Genomic DNA, 24,125 nt, shown 5'->3' with positions numbered 1-24,125 from the left:
GTGTAGCTAGGAGGGATAGGGTGAAAAGTCACATTTAAATTGCCTTGTGTACATTGACAATAAAAGGGGGACGTGTGTAGTGGCCACTCACCAGCAGGATAAGAAGCTCTTTAAGAGATTATAATCAAATTCTTAAGATCGTAAAATGTATCGCTGTCCTTTTGTTCCCTGCAACTCCTACACAATCGTTTCAAACCCGTCTCTATTCTTCCATTATTCTTACTAAGCAACCTGCCCTGGAAACGTCAAATAGAGTTGACTTGTGGTTAATTTTTTGTTGCTAAAGGTTCACCCATCAGACAGAGGCTCGCTGAGATCATGTTTCTTAGAATAATGTTGTTACAGAAGCCCCAGGAAGCACAGGAATATGATATCATATTGATTAAATCCTGCAGTTCACATCAAACTCATTTAGGTCCAATTATGTCAACAAAATTATATGCATTAGCTAGACTCACACTGGGCTCAGAGACTTTTGGCAACGTGAGTTGGTCCCACTCGCCATGCTATGAAAGAGTAGACTGGCGAAATGAATGAGCACATTCAACATTTCAATATAATGAGAAAATTCCACTTTAATAAACCAAAGTGAAGGTGAGACATGCATTTCTTCTATACAGAGTTGGAAGGCAGGGATAATGTGATGTTGGCTGTAAAAATCAGCCAGTATAGAATACAATCATTACACATAATGATATAATTTAACCAGGCGCCTTGCCGTTAATATTTATGATAGTTCTGTGTAGAAATGGTTATTAGTCCGAGTGATGCTATTAATAATGAAATACTGCAAGTCAAATGGGGTCCGCCATCTAATGACCTCAGGCTTCACTTGGTTCATGGTACGGAGAAGAATATTTGTTTTTTGTCCGGGAATGTTTAGCCTTCTCATTAAGCTTTCAGTGCAGAATGTAGATGTGCTTCCATGATCCAAGAATGCATACGTTTCCAATACTGTGTCCCCCTTGTGGCTCTTTACTTGTACTGGTACTATGGAGAAGATGGAGGTTTCATCACCGGCCCCAATATGACCACATGTGTGAGGTGAGACGACAGCATTGTTTCCTATTGATTTCTGTTCTGTTCGGTTTGTTCAATGTGGGGTATATCTGGATGTTTTTGTTTACATGTATCACAAGTAGGGATGTTCAATATTGGCTTTTTTACCGATATCCGATATACCGATATTGTCCAACTCTTAATTTCCGATACCGATATCAACCGATATCAACTGATACCGATATATGCAGGGTTTCCCCCGCCAAAAAACTGAATAATTTCAGGTAATTAACATTACATACTGTATCTCTTGTCGTGGAATTAACACAACATTATGCATACTTTTGACAATAAATAAAATCAGAATTAGTTCTTACTTGCTTGCCTGGGTAAATAAAGGTTAAATAAATGTAAAAAAGAATTAAATAAAAAAATTATATTTTTTTGAAAACCGATACCGATAATTTCCGATATCACATTTTAATGCCAATATCGGCCGATAATATCGGTAGGCCGATAATATCGGACATCCCTAATCACAAGTTAAACGACTTTTGCAGTCTCTGCTTAAAGTGTCCTCTTTTCAAACAGCCAAAACAGAGTCCCTTTTCTTTTAAGAATTCTATCTTCTCTCTGTGTTTTTTCTTCTTCATCTGTGGACACGGCTCCAATGTGTGACCAGGTTTATTGCAGAACAGACAAGAATTATGAGAACTGATCTTCTTTCCACTCCATTTGACTCCACTGCTGTTTCTATGGGTGTTACTGTTGTTGCAAAACTGCTTCTTGGACTTGACCCTCCTCTTGGTTTAATGATGGTTGAGGTTTGGACAGTTGAAGTCTGTTTAGCATCCTGGATGTTTCCAAAAAGCAGGTCAGACAGTATTTTCACCTATCTCTCTATGTAATTTACCAGGTCTGAGAACATAGCACAATGTCCATGCTCCTGTAGCTCACATGCCCTGTTCCTCCATCTGTCTCTGAGCTTGTATGGCAGCTTCATAAGGGTGGTCCTCATGTTCGAAACAACATTCATCAGTAACACTTTATAATAACACTTATAAGTTATAAGGTATTTGTAGATAATGAACTAATCATGAACAAACCATTTATATAGATTAGTAAATTATTATTAAATAATTTATAACTATATTTGTATAACATTTACAAATTAGTTATACATTATTTATAACTCATTATCAACATTGTTTGTACTTGATTTGTTCATCATTAAATAATGTTATTTAATGTGGGGTGTAAAACGTACCCAGAAATTATACTTAAGTGAAAGTATGGGTACCGTCTCAAAATCTTACTCAAGTAAAAGGCAGAGTATCTGGCTAAAAACACACTTGAGTAAAAGTAAAAATGTTTCTACTTTTAAATGTACTTAAGTACTAAAAAGTAAAAACCTTTTTTTAATTCCGGGGCAATGAAATGTTCCGTTCCGTCCTCTTCGTCACTCATACTATCGTTTGTGGCCATCTTCATAGCTTGTCACTCTGACTGTCTATTCTTCTGATAGCAGGTGTTTAATCAAAGATCCCTGCTTTCTAGTCTTGCACAAGGACCAATCAGCATGGGTATGGGCGGGTTAATTTTCCATTGATGGGGATTTGATTGGCTGTTTTTAAATAAAGTGCGGCCACAGGATTAATAACTGTGATGGATGCGTCTGTGCGCCGCACCTGCACATAGTTAAGTGTTCCCTCACCCTAGTGTTCACCCTTAGTTGGTTAATGTTTCTTATGTTTGTACACGTTTACATTCATGATGCACATACACGATTTCTATTTCACATAATGACACACGACAGTCAAATAGACTTGCGTACTGATATATACATTCTTTATTAACTGACTTACATGGTTTAAGTTGAGTGCACTCATCTCGTTCTCATTTGTTTGTTTCTTCAAGTCTGCACTCTGCAGCCAGCCGTCCCCGCTCTGGAGTAGCCTCCAGCTGCAACCGCGGAGCGAGCCCCTCACTAGACGCTGTGGCTGGCGCTGATTGGCGGAGAGTACGGAAGTTAGCGCTAGCGTCACTCCACATTGGGCCTAGCCCCTCCCCCTTGACCAAGCTCGGTTGAGACGTGCGGTTGGAGAGAGGGTCGCGGCCAGGAATTGATTGATTGAAAACTTTATTAACAGATTGCAGAATGGGTACAATACAGTAAAATACTTCCCCAACCCTAACCCTAACCCTAACCTATATGGTTGAGGGCCTATGTTGCTTTGTTACAGGAAGGATCTTTTTCAAGTCAAGAGTTTTACAAGCATACAGTGAAATGCGGGGGGTCATGCCCGCAGCGATTGTGCAATAATACAAGTAATAAGAATAGGAATGAGAATAAGACATTTGTGCAATAATACAAGTAATAAGAATAAGACATAACAGGTATAATGTACATACAATTTACAAAAAGCATGGTAAGACATACTAAGGTCCTGCGATAGTGCAATACAATGTTAGCTACGGATGAGGCACTGGGTCTTATGTACACTACTATACAATGCTATACTATACAATCTACAGTTATACTATGTGTCCTTATGCTAACTTGCTATATCCATCTATTTACTATACAAGAACCACTCCTGTTTAATTTTTTTTTAAGTGACCTTTTCATTGTGTAAAGTGACCGTTGAGTGTGCAGCATGTGTGTGTGTGTGTGTGTGTGTTCATGCTAAAGTGACTGTTAGTGTGTGAGCGTATACAGTGTGTGTGTTGTGTGTGTGCTCATGTGTGCTTGTGTGTGGAGAGTTCAGTGTTCAGGACTCTGATGGCCTGGGGGAAGAAGCTGAGCCGAAGTCTCTCTGTCCTAGTTGCTGGTGTATGCAGGCGTTTGCCTGACCGCAGCAGCTTGAACAGGCTGTTGTTGGGGTGGTGAGGGTCTTTCATTATTCTGCAGGCTCTGGATTTGCACTTCTTGTTATATAAGACATGCAGGAGTGGTAGTGCAATACCCGTAGTACGCTCAGCGCTATTCTTGTCCTGTGCCTTGCTGTTTCCATACCAGGCAGTGATGTTTCCAGTCAAGATGCTCTATACAGCTCCGGAGTAGAAGGACTGGAGTATCTTCCCCAATACTCTGAACTTCCTTAACTGTCTCAGGTGGTAGAGGCGCTGCTTCGCCTTCTTTACGACTGAGTCTATGTGTGTTGTACATGTCAGGTCTTCTGAGATGTGGACCCCCACGGTAGCCCCGTTTATCCACAGTGGTGTGTGTGTCCCCTGCTGTGTTCTCCTAAAATCCACGATCAGCTCCTTGGTTTTACCAATGTTCAGGAGCAGGCTGTTGTCCTGACACCAGCGTTCCAGTGCATCAACCTCCTCCCGGTAGGCCTTCTCGTCGTTGTCAGAGATCAGCCCCACCACCACCGTGTCGTCCGCAAACTTCACTATGGAGTTGGAGCTGAACTTGGCCACACAATCATGTGTGTATAGTGAATACAGCAGGGGGCTCAGAACACAGCCCTGGGGGGACCCGATACTCAGGGTGATGGTGTTGGAGGTCTGACCCCCCCACCCTGACCGCCTGGGGCCTTTCACTCAGAAAGTCCAGTATCCAGGCGCTCAGAGCGGAGCTCAGACCCAGCTCGATCAGCTTGTCCACCAGTCTGGTGGGGAATATGATGTTGAACGCTGAGCTATAGTCAATGAACAACAGTCTCACATAGCCCCCCTTCTGGCAGTCTAGGTGAGAGAGGGTACTGTGTAGTACCTGAGAGACCGCATCGTCAGTGGACCTGTTTGGCCTGTATGCAAATTGCAAATGGTCCATATCACTGGGTAGGGAGGCACAAATGTAATCCTTAACCAGCCTCTCAAAACATTTCATGACCACAGAGGTGAGTGCCACCGGTCTGTAGTCATTTAGACCTGTTGGGGAGGATTTCTTTGGTACCGGTATTATAGTGGACACCTTGAAGCAGGCAGGGACGACGGACTCAGCCAGGGATAGATTAAATATGGTGGTGAACACTGGGGCTAGCTGGTTAGCACAGGACTTGAGTATCCGTCCTGTTATCCCATCTGGGCCAGCTGCTATTTTACCCAACAGAGTTTCACTTCCGCGTTCGGTTTGCGCGATCTGATTGGCCACTGACGTTTTTTTCAGCGCCAATCGCGTTACTCCTAACAAACTGGTTAAGCTTGGCGACTCTTTCAAAGTTGCTCTCTTTCGAAGTTGGTTAAGGTTAGGGTTAAGGTTAGGGTTAAGGTTAGGGTTAGTTGGTTAAGGTTAGGGTTAAGGTTAGGGTTAGGGTTAGTTGGTTAAGGTTAGGGTTAAGATTAGGGTTAGGGTTAGTTGGTTAGGGTTAGTTGGTTAAGGTTAGAGTTAGGGTTAGGGTAACAGCCTGCTGGCGCAATTGTTACGAGTAACGCGATTGGCGCTGAAAAAAACATCAGTGGCCAATCAGATCGCGCAAACCGAACGCGGAAGTTAAACTCTGTTGGGTAAAATATACATGCGGAGGGGATACATGTCTGCAACGCGTGATTTTTTTCCGTACCCGTAAAAGCCGTAGTTTGCGAAGACACTCTCTGATTGGCTAGCCCGCGTACTCTCTGATTGGTTTAGCTTCGAAGGGCTCAAACTACGGCTTTTACGGGTACAGAAAAAAATCACGTGTCTGCAACATAAACATTCATTTTGGACCTGCACAAATTTTTTTATTATGAATGTATGAATCACTCTTGTCTATACTTTAGCAATACTTTTATTCTGCACCTTTCTAAAGCTCTGTGTGTGTATTATATCTTTTTTTATTTTATGATTACTCTACATATAAATGTTCTATCTATAGCACCTTTAATACTAACAGTGTCTCTCTCTCTCTCTCTCTCTCTCTCGCTCTCTCTCTCTCTTCTCTCTCTCTCTCTCTCTCTCTCTCTCTCTCTCTCTCTCTCTCTCTCTCTCTCTCTCTCTCTCTCTCTCTCTCTCTCTCACTCTCTCTCTCTCTCTCTGCAGTATGTATTTGCTGTCTGGAGTGACCTCCCCTGTGCTACACTTGTCTTCCATCGTGTCGGCTGTGGGGTCGTGAGAGGCCACCATGACGCACCCCAACACCAGCGCCGTCGGAGCGAACCTCAGCGCCGACATGGACAGCCAACAAGGCTATGGGGGAAACATCTACCTGCCCTTCTCTGTGTTCAGCGTGCTGACTCTCACGCTGCTGGCCATGCTGGTGGTGGCTACCTTCATCTGGAACCTGTTGGTCCTGGTGACCATCCTGAGGGTGAGGACCTTCCACCGCGTCCCGCACAACCTTGTGGCCTCCATGGCCATGTCCGACGTGATGGTGGCCGCCTTGGTCATGCCCCTCAGCCTGGTCCACGAGCTGAACGGCAGGCTGTGGAAGCTGGGCCGCGTGCTGTGCCAGGTGTGGATCTCCTTCGACGTGCTCTGCTGCACGGCCAGCATCTGGAACGTGACGGCAATCGCCCTGGACCGCTACTGGTCCATCACCAAGCACCTGGAGTACACGCTCAAGACGCGCAAGAAGATCTCCAACGTGATGATCGCTCTCACCTGGCTGCTGTCATCCATCATCTCCCTGTCGCCGCTCTTCGGCTGGGGGGAGACCTACTCGGCGGAGGGCATGACGTGCCAGGTGAGCCAGGAGCCGTCCTACACCATCTTCTCCACCTTCGGGGCCTTCTACCTCCCCCTCTGTGTGGTGCTGTTCGTATACTGGAAGATCTACAAGGCCGCAAAGTTCCGCATCGGCTCTCGCAACAAGACCAACACGATAACGCCCATGGCCGAGGTGATTGAGGTAGCTTTTGGTTCCACATAGCGACGGTGGCACGGGAGGTAGAGCAGTCATCGGAAGGTTCCCGGTTAGATTCCTGCTCCTCCCGGGCAGTGTGTCAAAGTGCCCTTGAGCAAAACCCCTAATTGCTCCCGATGAGCAGGTTGGCTCCTTGCATGGTCGCCTTCTCCGTCGGTGTGTGAGTGAATGGGTGAATGTGAGGAACAAAATTGTAAAGCACTTGGCAATTGGCATGGATAAAAGCTGCTATATAATTGCACCATTTACCATTACCATTTACATAGACACGCATAGTTTCCATCGCAAGGTCTTTAGTAAACACACCGGGAGCTTGTTAGATCAGAACGATCTGTTTTCACACCTCTGAGCCAAACAAGTAGAATCATCATTATGCCTGCACTCTCCCTGATCTTGTGGAGAGTGTTGTTCCTGTTATTGATTGATATTACCCGTACCACTCACGCAGGTTGCAGGGTAATGAGCGGGAGGTCAGCTATATGTAGATATGTATGCCCAAGGTATTATTATCTTCCCCCTAATGTGTTTGTGTTGATGAGCTATCGGATGTGCCATTCGCTCTCACATTAATAACGCAGGTATTATTCTAAAGTTATGTAAAAGGCCTCCCGGTTCTCCAGCACCAGCTCATTAATGTCTTTAAGCAGAAGGCGGTGGGCTATAAATACCCAGTCTTTAATAAGGCCACTGCACCTATCTTCGGCGTTTCCCCCTCTAATCAGCAGACATCCATCGATAGCGATTCGGACGAGCCCCAGCAAACATTCAATCAGGCGTATTCTCCCTGTGCAAATTGAGCCTCCTCAGCCCACTCCTCTAAGCATCGGTTTGATTGATTGATTGATTGATTGATTGAAATCTTTATTAACAGATTGCAGAATGGGTACAATACAGTACGGCTCAATACACACAAGTATTAACTCATTCTGCGCCATCGCTTAAGTGCGCAAGAGGGCGCTAGAATGCCACCGCTTTAATCAATGGGGGGACTGCGAGATTTGTGAGTGCTTAAAATATATCTTAAATTATAGCTATGGGTCTAATACACCCGTCGATTATCAGTGAGTTGCTTCCAGTCAACATGTACAAAACGGATAGTTTTTTCATCTGTACATTTCCGTTTTATACCGTTTTGAATATGAGTATAGTTTTGATGATTCTTAGTAATTCCAGGAAAATACGTGATAATAGCCCTTTAGTGGAATACACTAAACACGTTGTCATTTTCCGCCTGATTATCGAATCTTCCTGAAATCGACGCTAGATCATTATTATCCTTCCTCGTGCAAGAATGAAAAGAGCCCTGGACCGCGGTGCCCACGCCCCCGCCCCCACCTCCTGCACCCAACGGCACACAGCCACACACACACACACACACACACACACACACACACACACACACACACACACACACACACACACACACACACACACACACACACACACACACACACACACACACACACACACACACACACACACACACACACAGAGACAGCGTCGATCGGGGTAGAAATAAATATCAGATCAACGATCAAATTTATATATTTTTTTAATCTACCTTTTTCTCCTTTTTCTGTGATTTTCTCTCTCCATCCCAATTTACCTCTCGTGCCAATTCTCCCTCCCCTGTCCTGATCGCGTGTATACTTTCGGCAGCCCACTTGTCCTTCCGCATTGCTCTGATTGGCCGAGCGCGTGCATGAGCCGCGACGCGCTCCTCAGCCAGCTCCTCAGCCAGGCTCCGCTTAAGGCAATTTATACAAATGGAAGTATTGATTACGCCGTAACGAATCATTAAAAAAAATATACCCTTAACTGGAATATGTTGTGCCTTTACACATATGTTGGATTATGTAATTGGTTTGTCATGACAAACCAATAAAAAATCGCGAAATTAACAGGTGGCTACAACAACACACAGTAACTAGTCTACATGCATCATTGTTTACAACTGGACACGGACGCGTTAAATTAACCTAAAGTTAGTTGTTCACCAACAATCTACAGACACAAACAAACACAGAACCGGACTGTTATATTAAATTAATTGATTGCTGTTTAACGCGTCCGTGTCCAGTTGTAAACAATGATGACAAACCAATTACATAATCCAACATATGTGTAAAGGCACAACATATTCCAGTTAAGGGTATATTTTTTTAATGATTCGTTACGGCGTAATCAATACTTCCATTTGTATAAATTGCCGTTAAGCGGAGCCTGGCTGAGGAGCGCGTCGCGGCTCATGCGCATGCGTGCGCTCGGCCAATCAGAGCAATGCGGAAGGACAAGTGGGCTGCTAAAAGTATACACGCGTCCTGATCGTTGCTCGCATATGCCCCCACTGGCCGGTTGTAGGGAGGATAGAAGCCTTGCATCACATGTCCCCTCCGATACATGTGGAGGCAGCCTGTCACATCTTTTCACCTGCCAGCGCGGACTCTCATTTGGCGAGGAGTAGCGTGTAGGAGGCTCACACTGCCCCCGCCATTTTCCTGAATTTGCTGTGCAGACGCCCCAACCGACCTGTAGGAGTCGCTGTTCACAACGACCAGACTACCACCCTTCGACTTCCCACCCGCTAACTCTGCCAATTGAGTTAGTATGACGGCCAGCCCAAGCCGGAGGCAACGCCAACAGCCGGATTCGAACCCGGTGTCTCTTGCGTTGGTGACGATCGCAATGTCCGCTGCGCCACCCAGCCGCCCCACGATCAAATTTATATATAGTGTTCTTACCTTGTATCTGAAGAAATAATCCAATTATCTGATCGCCATTCCAAATACTGCTCGTGGAGGTCCGTACCACATTACCGACCGTTACATATGGGCGGGCGGGCGGGGTTACTGTTCCATGCCATCGTTGTATAGACCTACCTCGCCTGAGTATTTAAACCCCGCCCGCACAGCTCGGATCGTCCCAGAAAAGAAACTACATCATTCCCAATGGAGTGCAATACCAGCTGGAAGGCGTAGGTGGCGGTATTTGCCCTTTTGCAAGCTCAGACCCATTCCCAACGATAACATCAGGCTGGATGGATGAAAATGAATGGATATCGCTAATAAAAGAAATAACGATTAAAACCAGACTATACTCGTGATTGGCGCTGAACGGTCGGCGAGTTAATCTGACTATCATCGGGTCTGGCATTGAATGAGTTAAGGGGATGCAGACCAGAAAAATACTTTCGTCTTGTTTACATCAGGGTCCCCCATTTTCAATTCATCATAACATTTATGACATACAGATATAGTACTGTTTCATGCTGACATCTATGACATACAATATATACAAATATAGAGTACTGGGGTTGGACGTGCCGTCTTTATATGAATAGAGGCGCCCAAACGCATTACACCCTGGCTAAGATAAAGATATCTTCAGCTGAGCCAACACACACCAAATTCAGACACCTATCTCTTTCACTGTGTGTTCACGGGCTGGATATTAATATCTCTCATTGCTGGCATATTTTCAGCATTACCCTCCGAAGGAAAGGAAACATAAAGTGTGTGTGGGCTGTTTCTGCTGCCATGTATTACCTGTTGTCAAGCAGCTTCGACTGGCTGTGTGCTTAGTTCTTCATTTGGCATTTGAATCAGAATCAGAAAGGTTTTCATTACATTTACATTTACATTTAGTCATTTAGCTGACGCTTTTATCCAAAGCGACTTACAAGTTCTGTACGACAAGTCATCAGGAAGGGCACAACTCTATCAGCTAAGAAACAATGTTCATCAAAGTGTTGAGTGCTACAGTGTAGGTTAGTTTATTAGGACAAGTGCATGACAGTAAGGTTAGTTAGGGTTAGATTCTTTTTTTTTAAATGTATTTATATATATTTTTTTCAGATAATGGTTGAAGAAGTGAGTCTTTAGTCAACGGTGAAAGATTGGACGGGTTTCGGCTGTCCTAACTGGGGTGGGTAGTTCATTCCACCATTGTGGGGCAAGGACTGAGAAACGGCAGGTTCTCCTTGATGACCCTCCCGGAGCTCGGATAGGAGTGGGTCTGAGGCGGCCAGAAGATGCAGAGCGTAGGGGTGTTGAGGGTGTGTAGTTAGAGACCATTGACCGGAGGTAGGCGGGAGCGGTTCCCTTTGCTGCACGATATGCCAGGTCGAGGGCCTTGAAGCGGATTCGTGCAGCAATGGGGAGCCAGTGCAGGTCCCTAAGAAGTGGGGTGACATGGGCCAACTTCGGTAGGTTTGAGATCAGGCGGGCCGGTGCGTTCTGAATGAGTTGAAGAGGCTTGGTGGCAGTGGCCGGGAGGCCAGCAAGCAGTGCGTTGCAGTAGTCCAGGCGGGAGATGACTGTTGATTGGACGAGTAGTTGGGTGGCTTCTTTTGTCAGGAAGGGGCGGATCCTTCTGACGTTGCTCAGGAGGAATCTGCAGGTTCTGGTTGTCGCTGCAATGTGAGCGGAGAAGTTCAACTTGTCGTCGAGGACAACACCAAGGTTCTTGGTGGTCGGGGACGAGGTCACAGCTGCATTCTCGACTGTGATGGAAAGGTCGGTCAGGGGGGAGGATTTGGCCGGCAGGTGGAGCAATTCTGTTTGCTTAGGTTCAGTTTACAAGGAATTTGATTTGGTCGTTTGGTCCGACATTAACACAATGTCTGCCACGCAGATTGACCATTTTATAGCTCTCACTGCCAGCGCTGTAAGCCTATGGAGTCTCTCACCTTCTTTGCAGGGCTATAACTTTTTAAATATTATAGCTATATCGACATTACTATGGCCCATTCAACATCGGGTATCTATCGTTCCGGATGTGGGAACATTATATTTTTCCATTCATACATTGTCATGTTAATACCGTCGTGAATATAAGTATGTTTTTAGATTGTTCTGCAGTAATTCCTAGAACGCGAGTTATAGGCCCGACGCATATTATACATAATCGATTGGCGTTTCGTCCCTATACACGCTACATAAAAAAATTCAAATGCATATGATCGGTATACATTATGCTCCATCATGCGTGAAGGAAAGGGGGGGGGGGTCGTTTATGATTCCTTGATTGTCAGTAACGGCTTTCTTTAGTATGACATCATACGTTGATCAGATGGATTGCAATGAAATAAATGGACAATCGAGCTGCAATTAATGTTAGATGAGTCTGGAGAAAAAATATTCCAATTATTTGATTTCCATCTGCTAGATCCGTTTTCCGTTTGTACGACACAATAAACGCCGAAAGCATATTGATTATTGCGTCTCGAAAGCGATCCAATGCCCTAGAGTGTTTGTCTGGATCCACATAACAAGAGAGCTCTGCCCGGGACATATTCACCAATGCACAGAGCGCCCCATCCGGTTTAGAGTGGGTGCAACATCGCCCGAAATCCACCAGGAGGCGGTATTGATCCGTTGCAATATCAGACAGAGTCCAGAGTCTCCCAGCCTTGCTGGATGAATTATGAATGGCAATAGCGAATAAAGGAAATAACGATCATAAAAACGAGTAAACTCATTATTGGCGCAATTCGATTGGCGGGCAATAACGAGTAAACTTGTTCTTGGCGCAGAAGCAGTTAACAGACAGACAATTCAGTTAAAATAAAAATATGGTAGTAGTCATACTGGCCAGCAGTGTAACTAGTAAGAGTAGGTAAGGGATATGTACAGATATAGATATAGTATCTACATATATGTAGAAAGGATTATGCAGGTATGTACATACAGACAAATGTGGAAAGATATATATACGGTGAGAATAAATATATATATAGACGTATACACAGCATTATTGTACATGCTATCATACACAGTTATGGGTTATATGCAGGTGTATAAGTAAGTATAGAAGGCATATGTGCAGGTATATTCAGGACATGGCCGCCTAGTTATAGTTGAAAGTGGGGGTGCAAGATATTTTTTTTTCCTTTTTTTATATATATATATATTTCTTTTTTATTTAATTTTGGACAAGCAGATTTTTTTTTTAATTTAATGAACCTGTACGTGCAATTTCCTGCAATATAGAGCCTTCAATCTTGACCAATAAAGCTGCTCTTGTCACTATAAACTCAGTTTATATTGCAGTATGATAGCCAATTACTATAATAATAATATATTAATATATATATACTGTATATACACTGTATATTGATTTTTCGCTAATTTATTTTTATTAAATCAATCTCCTTTCAAATAGGCCAAGTTTTTAATAAGAAAGAGAAAAAAGATATATTTCCATTACCTGTAACTCTTGTGTCTCGTTCTCTCCTTCTCTGCCTCCTCCCTGAGTCTGCAGTGCACAGTCATGACATCGATCTAAAAAAAAAAAGAAAAAAAAAAAAGTAAGAAAAAAAAAGAAAAAGTCACTAAAGGCCCACGGGCCGCGGCCGTCGTTAATCCGGCCCTGCTCATCTGCCATATAGATAGCGTTAACGTTTGCAAATGAAGTCAACGTCATCCAGCTGACACCACATACCTAGATAACGTTAGCTAGCGGCTAGCACTAAAGCTAACGCCAACCAGAGAGGGAAACGTTATTATTATTTATTAGAGGTTTTTTACGGTATGACCAGATCGCATTTCGGGACCGTGAAACACTTTTATTGTATTGCGTGGTAGAACCGTAGAAGTTCTACCACTCAATAGTAAAGACATGTCTAACATAATCCTTTTATTTGAACAACATACTGGAAAAGCCTGCCTGCCTGCCACCAATATTATGACACACTCTGTGGGCTTTGATATTTACACTCAGCCTACCTGCAGGCTGCAGCGCTGTGCGCCAAGGTCTACGCACTGGAGATGGGAGGCACTGGATCAAACCATATGGTGCAGGGGGGGGGGGGGGGGGGTTCGCAATCTTTGGAAACTTAAAAACTTGTTATTAACACTTTGAGTGCCACGCCGGGTTTTCCTTTTTACCCCCTTGATGCCACCATCCACTTCAATGTTAACGTTAATATCGCCTAATCTATGTTTTAAATTATGGCTATGTGTCTAATCTGCCCGTCGCTTATCAAAGACTATTTTCCAGTCAGTGCTGTCAAGGCAGATTGGTTTTTTATCGCTTCATTTCCGTTTTAGAGCATTTAGAAAAGCACCCGTTTTGAGATTAAAAACAGTTCATTCTGGACCATTCTATGAAAATCGTCTTTTACTGGAATATTCCACAACGTTGCTATTTGTCGGCCTATTTATGAATCGTTTTCAAATAAACGCTAGATGATCAATATTATACGTGCACGCAAGCACATTCGGGCCGCGCACGGATAATCGCCACGTTGATTTCCTCTTGGACTTTTACAGTGAAACCGAAAGAGCCCATTTCACAAAACAGCTTATAACTTCATCAAAATTTGTCTGATTATCCTAACACTGATAATATAGATTCCTTACCTGACATCAGATGGTATCCAACTGGTATATTCCAATTCCTGATCACCATTCGAAAAAATCGATAAGTGTATAGATCCACCGTGTGTACAGTGCAGTACATGATTCCGCGGGTCTCAGAGGCTCCAGAATGAACTGTGATAACCCCGGCTGGATCAGTGGACTGGAAAATGTGGAGTACCGGATTTTTTCCCCCATCCATTTTCATTGAGTCCATTCCAAAATCCCTTATGTCATCTGGGAGACGATAGGGGGCGCTTTTTTCCACATATGATCGCCGGCGGTGCTCGTGTATACTCGCGTAGGCTCGCGTGATGCAATATGATTTCAGATCGCTAAAAAAAGAAAAGAAAAAAAATCCGAGAAATCTCGTGAGTGGCTTTCAACCACATATTAATAAACCCGAGATATCTCGTGTGTGGCAGTTAAAGTGTTATGTGTCATTGCGTATTATTAATTTGATTGAAATTACGTAGTTATGGTTAGATTTATATATTGGGGGGGGGGGGGGTATATCATATGTTTGCCCCCCCAAGCTCAATAATGGTGGGGCACCTGCTTCAACTGCTCCATTATGTAGACGTCTATGGATAAGGATATATATATATGCTGTAACTATAGAAATATAAATGTAAATATGCTGTATATACAGCACTGTTGTACATGCTATCAAACAGAGTATATGGATAGACTATAGTGAGGTGGGTAGTTATGGTTGTTATGATTACTATGATTATAGTGTAGGGCCGTTGTAGACAGTGAAAGCAGGACTTTTACTACATGCCTCCTTTCAGCTGCTTCCCATCTGTTGTTGCATTTATAGTGTCTCCATTATATTGCTTTATTACATGGCGTTTTCACATTCGCCGAAATGCTTGCTTGTGATTGGTCAACAGCCCCCCGACAGCGGTCATTATTTTTCAATAATGACCGCTGTTTTTTCAATAATGACCGCAGTGCGCAGCTGTTGGCAATCAAGCCCACATCAGTGCAGCAAATCAGACACACCTGCCGCGCTGCACTGACAGCGGAGTGTCAGCGGAGCCAGAACAGAGGCTGCCCGCGATAATAATAATCACTTTATTTGGGCTGACAGAGCCACAGAACAACTGCGATTTGTCAAATGAATTAGGTATATTGTTAGTAAGTTAGCCATGTAATAAGCGGGATAATGTATAGCGCTGCACTGACAGCGGAGTGTCAGCGGAGCCAGAACAGAGGCTGCCCGCGATAATAATAATCACTTTATTTGGGCTGACAGAGCCACAGAACAACTGCGATTTGTCAAATGAATTAGGTATATTGTTAGTAAGTTAGCCATGTAATAAGCGGGATAATGTATAGCCTACTCGGTCATTGTCGCAAAATAATTGACCTTCACTACGTTTAAAACACCTCGGCGCGGCGCCTCGGTATTTTAAACTCCGTGTCGGTCAAATATTTTGCGACAATGACCTCGTAGCCATACATTATCCCTTACATAACTCTCATCAAACTCTCAGCCGCCAGAGTGCGACACTAAAAATAGTTCCCACTTAAAAGTTTAAATACTGTATCAGCGTCATGACATAACATTTGATATAATACTCATCCTGTTCCTTGTTTTTGCTATGATGAAGGAAAATGTGAAATGTTTTTCTTTTTTGATGGAGAAGGAATAAAACTGATATGTGACTTGTGACACACATGAGAAACACATGAGAAATGGACAAGTCCCAAACGGTTTAGACTAATGTAGGCTGCTGCTGCCAAATTAACCAAAAGTAAAATCATAACACATCCTAGTGACAACGTGTCCGTTTTCTATTAGGTAATGACGGTCTGGAGCATGTACAGAACAAATTGAGACCACCGGCGCTTCGACACACCACTCACATTCGCTGCTACAGCCTCTGGTGTGATACCTGAAGTATCCCTGGAATGAACAAGATGTGTTTCTTCAACAATGGAAAACAAATGTGCAGCCATCTGGACCTCAACAAACCAAGAATTAGCTCTGCAGAAAGTCTGCATGCAAGAAAGAAAGTGTACAGAAGCGACAGTGCTACCAGAAATGTATTGAAAACACAGACATAGTACACACACAATTACACATTGTCGCGTTAAGAGCTTTATGTCATTTAAATTAAAACCGTGCAAAAATTTGAAGCTCGCTTGATTACAGTCAAAGATACTGTCGTGGAAAAATATAATAATAATAGATCATTTGAGCGGCAAGTAACAATTTCTGAGTCCAAAGTTGAATAAAAATTAGATAGATTTATTCCTGTATGGCCACACAAGGAATTGCTCAGTTCCCAACCAGAAAGTCATTCACACAATCTGTCCATGTAGGTTCTGAGTTAACAGTATATGTACTCATTAAAACAGGCAAAAACTCTTGGACATTGTTATTACCCACTTTGCTTTGTATAGAGAAATGCCCTTTCTCATAATAATAATAATAATAATAATAATAATAATAATAATAATAATAATAATAATAATAATAATAATAATAATAATAATAATAATAATAATAATAATAATAATAATAATAATAATAATAATAATAATAATAATAATAATAATAATAATAATAATAATAATAATAATAATAATAATAATAATAATAATAATAATACAATAATAATAATAATAATAATAATAATAATAATAATAATAATAATAATAATAATAATAATAATAATAATAATAATAATAATAATAATAATAATAATAATAATAATAATAATAATAATAATAATAATAATAATAATAATAATAATAATAATGAATTTATATATAAGTATTACATAATCATAATATTATAAATGTAAATACCCAGATTAGGTTAAATCCTGTTTAGAGCCCAAATCCATGATCACCCCCCCCCCCCCTATCAATGTAGGGTATATTTGCATACAGTCGTGAACAGCTCTGGAAAATAATCTATTTGGAAGTTTCTTAACCCATTGTAAATCAGAATATAGATTACTGCAATGTTTACAATGTACACAGCCCTGGTTTTAACTACTGACATCAAGTTGTCTGTCTTGATGCTGATTCTGTTCTTGTCTTGTCTAGTCTCTGTTCCTGATTGTAAACTTAATGGGCCATCCACTCATTCATCTATTGTGCTCTCTGTGATTTTTATCATGTATTTACGTTTGTTTGATTTGTAATTTATTTAGTACGAATGCCAGATAAATCAAATCAAATCAAACATCAACAATTTTTTTTTAAAGATTTATTTTTTGGCGTTTTTATCGCTTTATTTCTACTGGGCAGTCCAGAGGAGGAATGGGAGACAGAGTGGGGGGAAGACATTCGGCAAATAACGACGGGTTCGGGAATCGAACCCTGGTCGGCCGTGTCGCGGCTGAGCGCGCTATGTGGTTCGCCACTGGGGCGCCCCACATCAACACATTTTACAGCCACGAGATACGGCAAATTAATTTAAAACCTCATACTTTCATGTCATCCAATATTAGTCCTTGGATCAGGAGCTCAGTCAAGAGAATGAAAACATGTCTCTCCTTCCTATTTGCTGTTATTATTATCACTGATTAGACCTTTGATAGCGTGCAGGAAGAGTCTTGGCACGGAGGTGTGAAAATATTGGCACACAAAGACAGGAGACATCAATACCTAAGCTAACGTCCTCCTACACCCATGAATCAACAATACCTCCCTATTTAAATAGACACACACACACACACACGCACGCACGCACACACACACACACACACACACACACACACACACACACACACACACACGCACACACACACGCACACCCACACACAGCACAAAGTGCATACTGAAAATGAATGCTTGACCACTCAAGGTCAAGGTCACCTTTATTTATAGCACATTTTTTTTTTTTTGATCCACTTTTTCTCCCATTTTTCTATATTTTTCTCCCATCCCAATTTCGTATCATCCAATTCAACCCTCCCCTGTCACGAACGCTGTTTCTTGCCTCCCACAAGCCGGCTGCAATGTGGACTAAGTCATACATAGCACAAGTCCCCTCCGGTACTTGAGGTAACAGCAGTCGCATCTTTTCACCTGCGCAGCTCGACCTCTCAGTGTCGAGGAGTAACGCGTGGGAGGCTCACGCTGCCCCCGACACTTCCTGATTCTACTGCGCAGGCGCACCAACCGACTTGTAGGAGTCGCTTGTTCACAACGTTCGATCCCCACCCTTCAGTTTTTCCCTCCCCGTAATACGGCCAATGTGTATTACTGCGGACGACCAGCCAAACTGAAAAACAATGTGGAGAGCTGGATTCGAACACGCGAATCCTAGCGTCTCCACACTGGTGGCGAGTGCCTTAGACCACTACACCACCTAGCCGCCTATTTATAGCACATTTAAAACCAACCAAAGTTTCACCAAAGTGCTTCACAGTACAAAGAAACAGACAAATTCAAAATACAATATAAAATGCACAAGTCAATACAATATAATAAATACACTAAATAGTCACAACAGGACCAGGGATGTATGGCTTAACAAGCCTCAAAAAGCCAATGAAAACAAGTGAGTTTTCAGCCACAACTTAAAAACCTCTAGGGCAGCGGTTCTCAAACTACGGGTCGCGACCCAAAGTCGAGTTTTCCACCCTGCAGCTGTGTGTATTTGCCATGTCTCGCCCCTTCATCAACGGAGGCACAGTATTCCAATACACATCTCACTACATCCTGCGCATGTATAATTGCGGAAGGGGGCCGAAGGTCTGGTCTTTTGTGTGTAACCTGGACTCACAATGGATAGGTTTGTTGTCAGAAGCGGTGCCGGTTGGTTGGTTCATTGAACAATTTCGGAGAGAGAGAGCGTGGACAATTTGGACAACTGGATCAACGATCCGTTCATTACACATGATGCAGCAGGCCTCCCACTGTCTGAGCAGGAAGCGCTCAATGAATGAATGAATTAATTTAATTTGTATAGCGCTTTTCCAAACAAAGTGGCAAAGTTCTTTACAGACATGTTAAAAACAGCAAACAGCAAACATCAGCAAATTAAATAGAAAATAAAACCCAAGAGAAAAAGTCATTTCAAACAGTATTTGTAGTCAGATTGATAAAACAATTTAAGCAATCAGAGCTGACCTAAACCCATAACCTTAGGAAAGACATTTAATATACAGATGTGTTTTTAAAAGTGACTTAAAAGAGGACACTGACTCTGCTAGCCTAAGATACAAGGGCAAGGCATTCCAGAGCATGGGTGCCCGGGCTGCAAAAGCCTGGTCCCCCCGGGTGACACTGCTAGTTTTGTAAGGATCCAGGAGGGCCTTATCCGCGGATCTGAGGCAGCGTTCCGGAACATGGGGTTCCAACAAGTCCACAATGTACCTGGGGTTCATGTAGGGCAGGGGTGGCCAACCAGTCAGAGACTAAGGGCGTGTTTGAGTTGATAAGATAAGATATTCCTTTATTGATCCCCTTGGGGAAATTCAGGCATCATAGCAGCATGGGGGGAGGGGGGGGGGGGGGTACAGGTAGTAAAACAACACAGTATACAGGTAGTAAAAAACAACACAGGCAGTGTAAACAATTGATCAATATGGTCAATATAATTTACTATCTGACTAGCTGAGGAATATTCACATTATTCACAGTGTCACATAAGGTGCAGTATGCATGAGGTAGTGTTATAATTTACTACTAATCTACTGAGTATACATTATTCACAGTATCACGGTATCCACTGAAATATACATTATTCACAGTATCACAGTATCCACATAGGGTGCAGTAAGCCTAAGGTAGTGTAGGTTGTCCTCCTTGGGTTCCTATAAGTCCCAGGTCAATGTCTGGTAGCAGTCGCTGTCGCTGCCCCCTGTTGTGGAGCCTGGAGGCTGCTAGTCGCTGCCCACTGTTGTGGAGCCTGATGGCCGCTGGTATGAAGTTGGGTCGCGCGCAAGCTGTCACTTGGTGCTGTCAAGTTGGGTCGCGCGCCAGCCGCCACTAGGCGTCTGTCACTCATTTGCTCTGGATTATGTACTATATAAAGTTCGATCGCGTTCACACCAACAGCAAACGCACCATGGTCCACTTAGAAACGAACCGAGTCCCAACTTTTCAAGAGGACCATGGTTTGGTTGTTTGGTCCTCAATATAGTTCGGTTTGCGTTCACACCTGTACAAACCAAACGGACTATTGATCTAAAGGGACCATGGTCCACTTAAAGTGGACCAAACAGGGTAGGTGTGAACACGCCCTAAGAGCCACAAAAATTACTGTGGTACCACAAAGAGCCACACCATATACCAGAGTTTCTCAACTTTTTTTTCAGTCACGGCACCCTTCATGTGTTTATAGGTCTCACCCTCTGGCCTCTGAAGTTGCTAATGTCTTTTTTATTTGGGCCTCACAGGGTTAAAAGTACCCTGTGAGACCCACGGTTGCAAAATTACAAAATCACTTTTAGCCATTTAAAAAAAAAAATGTTTATTTAAAAAAATGTAAGCACATGTATAGTCAATTGGTCCTGTTGTTCAGCCTCACAATGCTATTTGATAGTAAATGTGTTTATATGTCCCACCCTCTGGCCTCTGAATTTGCTAATGTCTTTTTAATTTGGGCCTCTTAAGCCCGAGATATACAGTAAAAGTGTATATTTTCAGCATTACGTTTGTTTACCAATTATTTTAACTGTTATTAGTGAAATATAAGATTATAGAAATCTCAGGGCATTGAGTCGGAAACCGGCGCATATTGACAGGAGGAAGTGGCACAGCCAAAAGTGAGTGTAGTCTTTTGAAGGAAGACTCAGGGCTTTCGAATTTCGAAAAACTACCCTACGCAGCTCACACCAGCCCCTGTCAATCATCTGACTTCTGGATTTACTTTTTTATTTCTCTTATTTTTTGGGATTATCTCCCACAAACCTGAACGTTATTGCCATAAAACAGAACGCAAAAAACGGTGTTGCAATACGATGAAAAATTGTGGAGAAATTTACATTATAAAAAAGATGGCAGAATTCAGTACTGTATCTACAAAACCTTCTGTTTAATCATCTTCCCTTTATTCATTTGCTTAGAGTTTTCAGGTCTGGTCAATTTTAGCATGGTGTTATTCACAGTCAAAGATACTGTAATTATATTTTTTTTAAATAGAATTGATATTCTACTTTGGTTCATTACAATTTACTCAAGCCTAGTAACAGACACACTATTTCTGACACTGATCAATATATGTCCCTAGATTCAGATACCAAGAACATGCAAATGGACCATTTAAAAAAAAAAAATTATGTTTATTCTACATCCTTATAGAATGAGCGACAAAAAAAAAAGTAAAATAAAAAATGGATGGAAGAGCCGCACATTGACGGGCAAAGAGCCGCATGGGTTGGCCACCCCTGATGTAGGGCTTTAAACGTAATCAATAAAATCTTTAAATCAATTCTGTAGCTCACAGGCAGCCAGTGTAAAGCAGCCAGCTAAGTCGTGTTGGATGAAAGCGTCAGCTAAATGACAAAAAGTTCAACTGTAAGACTGTAAACTGTCGGGCGGCTAAGTGGCGCAGTGGGCAAGGCGCTCGCCACTAACGCAGGAGATGCTGGGTTCAAGCCCAGCTCTCGGCGTTGCTACCAGCTTGTCTGGTCGTTCATACTAACACAATTGGCACAATAGGGGTGGGAAAGCTGGTGGGTGGGGATTGGACGTTGTGGACAGCGACTCCTACAGGTCGGTTGGTGCGCCTGTACAGCAGAATCAGGAAGTAACGGGGGCAGCGCTACGCGTTACTCCTCGCCAGTGAGAGATCGCGCTGTACAGGTGAAAAGATGCGACGGCTGCCTCCTCGTGTACCGGAGGGGACACGTGATGCAAGGCTTCGTTCTCACTGCAGCCGACCAGTGGGAGGCATAGTCTAGCAACGTTCGAGACAGGGGAGGGGAGAATTGAAGGGAGAATTGGCGAGGTGAAATTTATATTATTTGTCAGAACAAAATACAGAATACTTTATAATGAAATGCTTGTTTCTGTTATGAGCCCCTGAGAGTGTGCTACATACAGTAAAAAGAAAGTAAGTAAAAAAATTAAGAAGTAAAAAGTAGGTAAAGTCAATATACAAATATACAATACAGAGTAAAATGAGTAACAGTGAGGTAGAATGCAGAGGTACACAACTTGGGGTAGGGTGCAAATGAGGTATGAATGTGGTGTACATCTCTTTAACACTTTGACTGCCGGAAAACGCTTTAGAGCATCATTCCCGGCCATGCTCATGTTGCCGGAGGACGCTGTACAGCGTCCTTATATCAATATTTCAAAAATCTGCGATCGGATTCATATTTCCCCTCCGCTGGCCTGAGATCCACCAGGAGGACCCACTGAGCTCTCTGGCGGTTCAGGAGCGCCATCTGGTGGCCGATCGGCGCAATCGCCAAACAGGAAGTGCTATGGAGGTTGTGCTAGTCGACCATATTACTTCCGGGCACTCTGTTTGGCTCACGGGACTCGATCTCGACACAATACATAGCGATCGATTGCCAATAACTCGATAAACAACATGATTTGGACATATATACTATTATACAAGCTGGAAATGGACCCGATATTTCTACATACCATAATAGGTAAATGACTGTTCCACGCTCATCGCCCAACGGCGCGAGGAGGATACGGTAAGATTCAGCGTTATTTTTGATCGTATTCCATATAAACTGTTATGATGAACATATCACCCACACTAGATGAATGATATAACGCTGCCCACGGAATTATAAACGATCCCCCGCCCATCCGGTCATCATCAGATCATACGTAGATCATTCTAGAAGTACGTCCAATTGAAATGTTTTATATCGCCCCGATTGCCATCAAACTGTATTTCATCATCAATATAATGCATTTGGGGCTATATATCATGTTCTGGAGAAAGCTGCAGAAAGAGATGAAAACATACTTATACATTAGACCATACTTTACTATGAATATGTGAATGAAAAAGTTTAACGTTGCTACACAATGAACAATACATATAGGACTTTGAATGGGCCCTAATAATGGCAATGTAGCAATATAATTTAAAAAGTTATAGCCATGCAAAGAAGGGGTACTTCTCCATAGACAAATAGAGCCAGCAACCTATGGTATATAATGAATTTAACCCATGGCACCCAAAGTGTTAATAATTTGCACCACATGGAAATGGGTCTAAAGTTATAGCTAATAAAGAATGTGAATCTGAATATATACCATACTATGAGTAAAAGTAAACCGTAGACACAAAGTGCAGTATACAAAAGGTACCCTATCATGATGTGTTTGTATGTTGTTGCCTGGGTGGGATTAATGAACAAATTTGCCCAATTTAATAACTGATTAACTCTCCCAGACCTGGTGATGACCTGTTGAAACGTATTGCCTGTGTGACTTTGCAGGTGAAGGAGGCCTCCCAGCAGCCCCAGATGGTGTTTACCGTGCGCCACGCCACCGTGACCTTCCAGACGGACGGGGACACATGGCGCGAGCAGAAGGAGAAGAAGGCGGCCCTGATGGTGGGTATCCTTATAGGCGTGTTCGTGCTCTGCTGGATCCCCTTCTTCATCACCGAGCTCATCGTCCCGCTGTGCTCGTGCGACATCCCGCCCGTCTGGAAGAGCATCTTCCTGTGGCTGGGCTACTCCAACTCCTTCTTCAACCCGCTCATCTACACCGCCTTCAACAAGAACTACAACAACGCACTGAAGAGCCTGTTCTCCCGCCAGCGCTGAGGGGGTCGCCCCGCACGCGCATACACGGAACAAACACACACAGAACACATAGTACACACAGACACATACACAAAACAAACACACGGAGCACACGCTACACCAGCAGGTACCAGTAGAACACAAGACTAACTTGTTTGGTCTGCATCTCCTTCTTCAGAAAGGAATACATGACAACCAGAGACAAAGTCTTATGGCTGGTTTCCCACACACACACATCTGTAGCTCTTTAGAACAAAGGGGTTTTGTCCTAT

At 43.0% G+C, this 24,125-nt stretch overlaps 1 protein-coding gene across 1 annotated transcript; it reads left to right on the top strand.

The window, feature by feature from the left end:
- Nucleotides 1-6,053: 6,053 nt before the first annotated feature.
- Nucleotides 6,054-23,874, top strand: htr5ab (5-hydroxytryptamine (serotonin) receptor 5A-b; the record flags this gene model as incomplete). Its single annotated transcript, XM_084325824.1, has 2 exons — nt 6,054-6,779; nt 23,542-23,874. The coding sequence occupies 2 exons, from the start codon at nt 6,054-6,056 to the stop codon at nt 23,872-23,874; spliced, it is 1,059 nt and encodes a 352-aa protein (XP_084181950.1).
- Nucleotides 23,875-24,125: the final 251 nt, after the last annotated feature.

This window comes from Notolepis coatsorum, assembly GCF_963971535.1.
Source record: "Notolepis coatsorum genome assembly, chromosome: 12".
Taxonomy (NCBI): Eukaryota; Metazoa; Chordata; class Actinopteri; order Aulopiformes; family Paralepididae; genus Notolepis; species Notolepis coatsorum.
The sequence above is the reverse complement of the archived record's forward strand: the minus strand, read 5'-3'. Positions and strand labels throughout refer to the sequence as shown.